Here is a 6978-nt window from a genome sequence, read left to right on the forward strand (position 1 = left end):
TTTCAAATTCAAAATCAAATTTTTTGAAGAAAGGTCCGCCGATCCACAAGGTAAACATTGATCTAGCTCGTCAAAGAAAAATTCTTGGAGTTCCTGCCAAATCTCACTAACTGATTTACCTTTGCATTTCTTGATGTTATGTATTCCCGCAATTGCAAATGTTCACCCAAATCATACTGTGCCAGTGGAATCTATATTGTATTCCACGCATCAGGTGTTGTAGACATTTACGGGGAATTATTCGAGGTATTTTTTAATTTTAGCCATTTCCGGTCACTACCATTCTGTGGATTTTATCAAACTATGCTTTGGTGCACTATGTCCTCTGTCTTTTCACCGTTGTGTGTTCTACAAATCCAAAGCGGCGAAAAAGCTCGGTCAACCCCTCCGTCGCCTAGCAATCGGAAAACGCCTCTCCAAGGTGCAGTAGTGATTCAACGGGAAATGGTGATGTTCCTTTTCTTTGACTAGGGTCACGCCCCTACTGGCCTCCCACTAAACAAAAATACGAAAAAAAAGGAGGGCATGCGTGGTATTAGAAGTTATGTACGGGGATACAATTGTAATTTCGCTGCAATATTTGGCTCCGAAACATAGTTACCAAATACCTCTATTATCTAATCTGGGTGTTTTTATGTTGCCTACCAAACTATTACTTAGCGAATCTAAACAACTTTATCCAAGCAATTTTATCCCTACTAATCAATCCCCCATTATCCATACTAATGTACCAAACACGCCTAATACTATCTGTTCGCATGGCTGTGTTGCAAATGGAGCAGGTTGTCGGGTCGGATTGCAGGTTTGGATCGTGGGACGACCTTGTTGCATGGTGCAACATGTAGCATACAAGACAACCTCATATAGTATTTGGTATCTAGCAAAACATAAAACCACCAACTTTTAGGAATTGTAAAAGAAATAATATGAAAAAAGTTGTCATATTAAAAGATTCAGTACTCCAATATATACAAAGGTCTCTTACTTTAAAGTAAATGCAATACGTCTTGATTTTAGAGGCAAATGTTTCTTAATTTTATCCGGTTCAATTACCATTTTTTTAGCTTACTTTATAGCATGATGAAACCCATACTTTTTAAATTTATCAAATAATGAGATTAATCCTTGCAAAGGTTTCTTACTTTAAGATATGGCCAATCTTATTGCATCCAAAACAGAAATTCGGCAACTTCTCATAAAGGAGGAGAATTAGGCTCCCTCCATCTCGCCATCCTGCATCAATTTCCCACACTGTTTCAATGGTCGGGTTAGCGACCAGGAAACCCTGACCTTCGCGTACCGTCTGACACATAGGCCGCATATTCCCATATCAATCTCAACAACTTTTTCAATCTCTTCGCCAATGCGACGAATCATTTCTAGGTGCATACATGCCACAAGGAGATTGTGATATTGAACCTATCCAATAAACTTCTCAAACTTAACGTCAGTAGGATTCTAGAATCCTTCAATCTCTGAGAATAGCATTAAATCTTGGAAAAAATGCCACGATCCACCATGCATAGCATGCCTTTTTATCCATAATAGATGAAAATACACAACGAAAATATTAGCCCCCACAATTTCCACATAGATATGTTGCTGGGATAGTAAGAGTTTGGGGAGTTGAGTGAGAAGAATTTCACGATTAATCTGTCTTCCCACAAAAATCTTTTTAGTCAAACAAAATTTGGTTTCATCCCGTCAATCCTCCATTAACTTTGGAGAAAGCTTTGCCGTAGAGTTCACCGTCTCATCTATCAATTTTAATTGGTCAATTAAACGTTGAATTTCATCAGGATCCATGGAAACGAACACAAGAAAACAAAACTATCCCTATATGAAGGGAAGAAAAACGCCACGAAGGGCGTACAACTATATATTCTCACAACAATTTTTGGATTTCAGTTGAGTGATTTTTCAGTTGCAAAGTACTCCCTCTGTCCCACTAAAAGTGACATATATTTCATTTTGGGTTGTTCCACTATAAGTGGCACGTTTCCATAAATGGAAAATTTTAACCCTTAGAAAAGGTGTAGGCCCTATCACTTTCAACCTATTTACACTTTCTCCTTAATTCTTGCGCCGAAAAGTTTTGAACCACTTATAGTGAGATGGAGGGAGTAGATTTTAATTGTTTTTTAATGCCCCAAAGCGACGAGACATGATTTCTTGTGGATAATACATATCTATATTTCTTTAATTGCTTTTCCATCATATTCGATTTCTACCTAACATTTTCCTATACCAACAAGAAGAATTTACATTCTACCAGGATCAATATGACCTGACCCAGTCTCACTGTTCAAACTAATTTCATGATTTTGTGACATTAATCATATTCAATCGGTTATCAGTTGAATTGATCAAATCGGAATCCAAGTTTACTAGCAACCACACCTCACCACAAATAGCATAACTACATTTCATAGATTTGATAACATTCACACTTAGATCCGTCCATTTTTTTTATATCAAATTCTAGGCTAGTTTACCTAAACCCGCAATTTTTTTTTTTGAATTTGAAACCCCCAAAATTTTACTTAAAATATAACTTTAGTTGTCTGGTGGTCCCTGACGTTACAGTATAATTATATTATGCCTACCCCTTTTTCGACAAATCTTCACCAGTTAATTTACAAAAATAGATGTTGAAATATTGTTTTAACTTATCCTCTTATGTATAGTATGCTTCATTGAAAATATGTTGCACTAATCCACATAATTAATCGTATTCTCTTATCCCTCTGTTTTTTTTTTTTTAATTCCCACATAGTTCATCGTATTATTTAGTAGTGTAGTATCATGTTATATTGATTATTTGATCATGAATATGCATGTAACCAATTTGTATACTATATAAATAGATACATTAGCATTTAAAAAAAGTTAATCAACTTGTATAGTGCATCTTTTAGCATTCCAATTTCCAATTGCCATTATGAACGTTTAAGCATTTGACTGAATAATAAAGTTTGTACCGTTTTTTCCCTTACAATTTTTTGTTCTATATTTTCACATATGAAGATGCCCATTAATTAAAATTTATCTTTCCCAAAGTCCCCAATGTCGAGGATTTGATATCAAATGTCCATAAGAAGGAAACTATTTATCTATTGGAAAAGATAATTTTCCTTTCTTGCCCATATTTCTTTTTTCAATTTTAGCAGAAAAGAAAATGGGAAGTGACTATTTCAATAATCAAAATTTCGTGTCTCTCGGAATTTAAATCGGAGATATGAGAACTACTGGAGTTATAGTCAAATCGAATAGACTCGAGTTTGAGATAGCATAAGGATAAAATAAATTTAACACAATAAATATAATTTGCATTCCAATTAAATTCCGATTCAGCCTCTATTAATTTGTATGAAAATACATTAAATGATTAGGTCCGGTTAGCTACGCTGCTATTGCTGTGTTTTGTCCCTCAAATTTGGGGTTTCTTCAATTCGACTCACTAATGGTCTACTACATACACCACTTTTTGTATCTATCTCCATCTACGTATATTTGAGATTTATTTATGTATTTACAAACAACTAATATTAATTGAAAAAAGCGAGTGCAGTGGCATCGTATACGGCGCCAATATACGTACATATATATACATATATCTGCAGAGGAGAGTGTGTGCAGCTTGCCACCTGTGCATGCTCGGTGCTCCATCTTTCCCCTTCTTCGTCTGCATTTACTCTCTCTCTCTCTCTCTCTAGATCTGCGTTATACACTGCGAGATTCAATTCATTTCTCATTTCCCCCCTGTGCATTGGAACTAATCAATTGGATTTGGGGATTTTGGTGAAGCCGGAAAATTAAAAATGAAGGCGGCTCAAAACAATCCAGAAAAATTCATTTGGGAGTCGGTGAGGGTTCCCGCCGGAGGCGCGGCGTCGCAGGGCAAAATCCTGCCGAAGATGATGGTGTGGCTGATCCTGTTCGTCTCCGCCACCTACGTCGTCTACACATTGAAGCTCGTTTCGTCTTCCCACGGCGGGGCAGGCGGCGCCGCCGCCTGCTCCGACGAGGCTGACGTGTTCTCCCGCCGCCACAAAACCCTCCACCTCGCCGCCTCGAACGCGAACGCGAGTGCCACGATGATTCCGCCGCCCCCGCCGCCGGTGAAGACGGGGCTGGAGCACATAGTGTTCGGCATTGCAGCGTCGGCGAAGCTGTGGGAGCAGCGGAAGGAGTACATCAAGCTGTGGTGGCGGCCGGAGAGGGGAATGCGGGGGATCGTGTGGCTGGACAGTCCCGTGAAGACCCGCCGCAACGAGAGCGGGCGGCTGCCGGAGCTGAGGATCTCCGGCGACACTGCGCGGTTCGCGTACAGGAACAAGCAGGGCCACCGCTCCGCCATCCGGATTTCGAGGATTGTGTCGGAGACGCTGCGGCTGGGGGCGGCGGCGGCGGGAAATGTGCGGTGGTTCGTGATGGGCGACGACGACACCGTTTTCGTGAGGGATAATCTGGTGAGGATCTTGAACAAGTACGACCACAACCAGTACTACTACATTGGGAGCTTGAGCGAGAGCCATTTGCAGAACATTTACTTCTCCTATGGTATGGCCTACGGCGGCGGCGGCTTCGCCATCAGCTACCCCTTGGCGGTGGCGCTCGAGAAGATGCAGGACCGCTGCATTCAGCGCTACCCCGGATTGTACGGCTCCGACGATCGAATGCAGGCTTGTATGGCCGAACTCGGGGTCCCACTCACCAAGGAACTCGGTTTTCACCAGGTAAGTTTATTAATTTCTTTGTTTGTTCGTTTCTGCCCTTTTTTCTGCTTTTGTTGGTTTTGATTCTGGTTATGTTTAGTACTTGTCATGTGGTCTGTTTCAATTTGCCTATTTTGGGCGGCATGCATTTCTTGGATACTGCTAGAAATTGGGTTTCAATCTTTCTATTTCGATTAAAGATTGAATTTTTTTTCTGCATTGTACCATCAACCATGCCTTTGCAGTGACATTCTCAAATTTCTTAGGTTTTGGTTTAGGAAAATTTAGATTAACAATGATAATTGAGCAATGTAGCTCACGGGGTTTGACGCATTGGATTCGCAAATTGAGGGTAAAACCCAGAATCCAATGAGGTGGAAATGGAGTATGATGATGATGGTCCCACTCATTTAATCATGGTGTTCATTTTGTGGGGTCAAGTTTTCAACTCTTGCTGTTTGTATACTACTAATGTTGTATCATTTTCTTCCCTAACCCACTCTTTAGTTGAACTACATTTTCTATGTGACAAGTGTTTTTGTTGTGTGGGAAAGTTGGTAGTGGATTGTTGTTGGTGTTATAGTTGGTTTTTGGTCCTATGTTAATAATTGTTTGGAAAAATTGAGGAAGTGGAGATGTAATTAAATGATTGGGTCTAAATTCTAATTAGTTTGGTGGGATGCTAATGCAGTATGATGTTTATGGCAACCTATTTGGGCTTCTTGCTGCACACCCGGTGACGCCGTTGGTGTCTTTGCACCATCTAGACGTGGTGGAGCCGATATTCCCAAACGCCACGCGTATAGAAGCTTTGAAACGGCTGAAAATCCCAATGCAGCTCGACTCGGCTGGCCTTATGCAGCAATCCATTTGCTACGAGAAGAAGAAGGGTTGGACAGTATCGGTGTCTTGGGGCTTTGCTATTCAGGTGTTCCGTGGGGTGCTCTCGCCTAGGGAGATAGAGATGCCCTCCAGGACCTTTTTGAATTGGTACAGGCGAGCAGATTACACGGCCTATGCGTTCAACACGCGCCCGGTGATGAGGAACCCGTGCCAGAAGCCGTTTGTGTTCTATTTCTCGAGGGCCAGAATGGAGCTGAGCACAAACCAGACACTGACCCGGTACACACGACACCATGTCCCTCAGCCAGAATGCCGATGGAAGATGACTAGTCCGGAAGAAATTGAGACGATTGAAGTTTACAAGAAGCCTGATCCACATTTGTGGGACAGGGTAAGTGGAAATCTCTACATTCCTGTTAAACACTCCCATATATGCTTAGATTAGATATTTCGCCAACTCTTGCTGCTACTGCTGCTGCTGTTAGGTCGTCATCTCGTGACTTAAATGTCGAAAGGACTCAGCATGAGCAAGAGTGTACTAATGCACCTAAAACAAAGACAAACTATAGAGTGAAAGCTGACTACTCAATACTAACTCTCAATGTCAAGACATGAACTAATATGTCTATTTTCTTGATGTGTTTGTTTGTTGATTGGTGATTTTTTTTATTTCATGGCAGTCTCCAAGAAGAAACTGTTGCAGGGTGTTGAGCTCGAAGGAGAAGAGGTTGGTGATCGACGTGGGCGTTTGCAAGGAAGAAGAAGTTAGTGAAGTATAACGATGGATGGTATCATCATGTATCTTAGCTTTTCCCTCTCATATTTCTTGATTTGTTCGATTCAGCCTTCAATTTCTTGGATTTAGGGAAGAAGAAAAGAAGTACAAAAAAAAAAAAAAAGATTCATGTAGTGTTGTTAAAGTATATGTTTCTTAGTGAGGCTGTATTGAACCAGTTGAGTAAATAGCAGCCCAAATTTTTGATCTCTTTTCAGCTATTGATAAATCGTGTTGAGAAATCAAGAATCTTGTTTTCTATGTAAATAGTAAATTTGAAGTTGGTGTTATTTGAACTGTGTCGGTGCATTTTGATTGGTGGAAAAGACCTTGAAATTGAGTTTTAAGCAAGTGAAGGTGTGTGAAAATGGATTAATGAAGCCATCGAATTAGGAGGTGGTGATTATAAATAAAAACGGTTTGTATGGGTATGAGTATGAGTAGTCAACATGGAGTAATGAATCCATTGAATTATAAAGAAGGGATAAATGTGGCTCAAACGGCGTGTGTGTGTGTGACTAGTAGTAGTCAACATGGATTAATAAAAGCATTGAATTAGAAGGGTCGTGATTATAAATAAATGAGAGATTTGGCGCAAACGTTATAATGATTGGGGTGTAATTTAGTAAAAGGTGTACTGGT

At 40.3% G+C, this 6978-nt stretch overlaps 1 protein-coding gene across 1 annotated transcript; it reads left to right on the forward strand.

Annotated features, from left to right (window-relative positions):
• Window positions 1-3459: 3459 nt before the first annotated feature.
• Window positions 3460-6626, forward strand: LOC131015625 (uncharacterized). The gene is made up of 3 exons (XM_057944066.1): window positions 3460-4739; window positions 5410-5952; window positions 6242-6626. Exons 1-3 carry the CDS (start codon window positions 3822-3824, stop codon window positions 6338-6340), a joined length of 1560 nt encoding a protein of 519 aa, XP_057800049.1. The 5' UTR covers window positions 3460-3821; the 3' UTR covers window positions 6341-6626.
• Window positions 6627-6978: the final 352 nt, after the last annotated feature.

The sequence above is a fragment of the Salvia miltiorrhiza genome, chromosome 3, assembly GCF_028751815.1.
Source record: "Salvia miltiorrhiza cultivar Shanhuang (shh) chromosome 3, IMPLAD_Smil_shh, whole genome shotgun sequence".
Classification (NCBI taxonomy): domain Eukaryota; kingdom Viridiplantae; phylum Streptophyta; class Magnoliopsida; order Lamiales; family Lamiaceae; genus Salvia; species Salvia miltiorrhiza.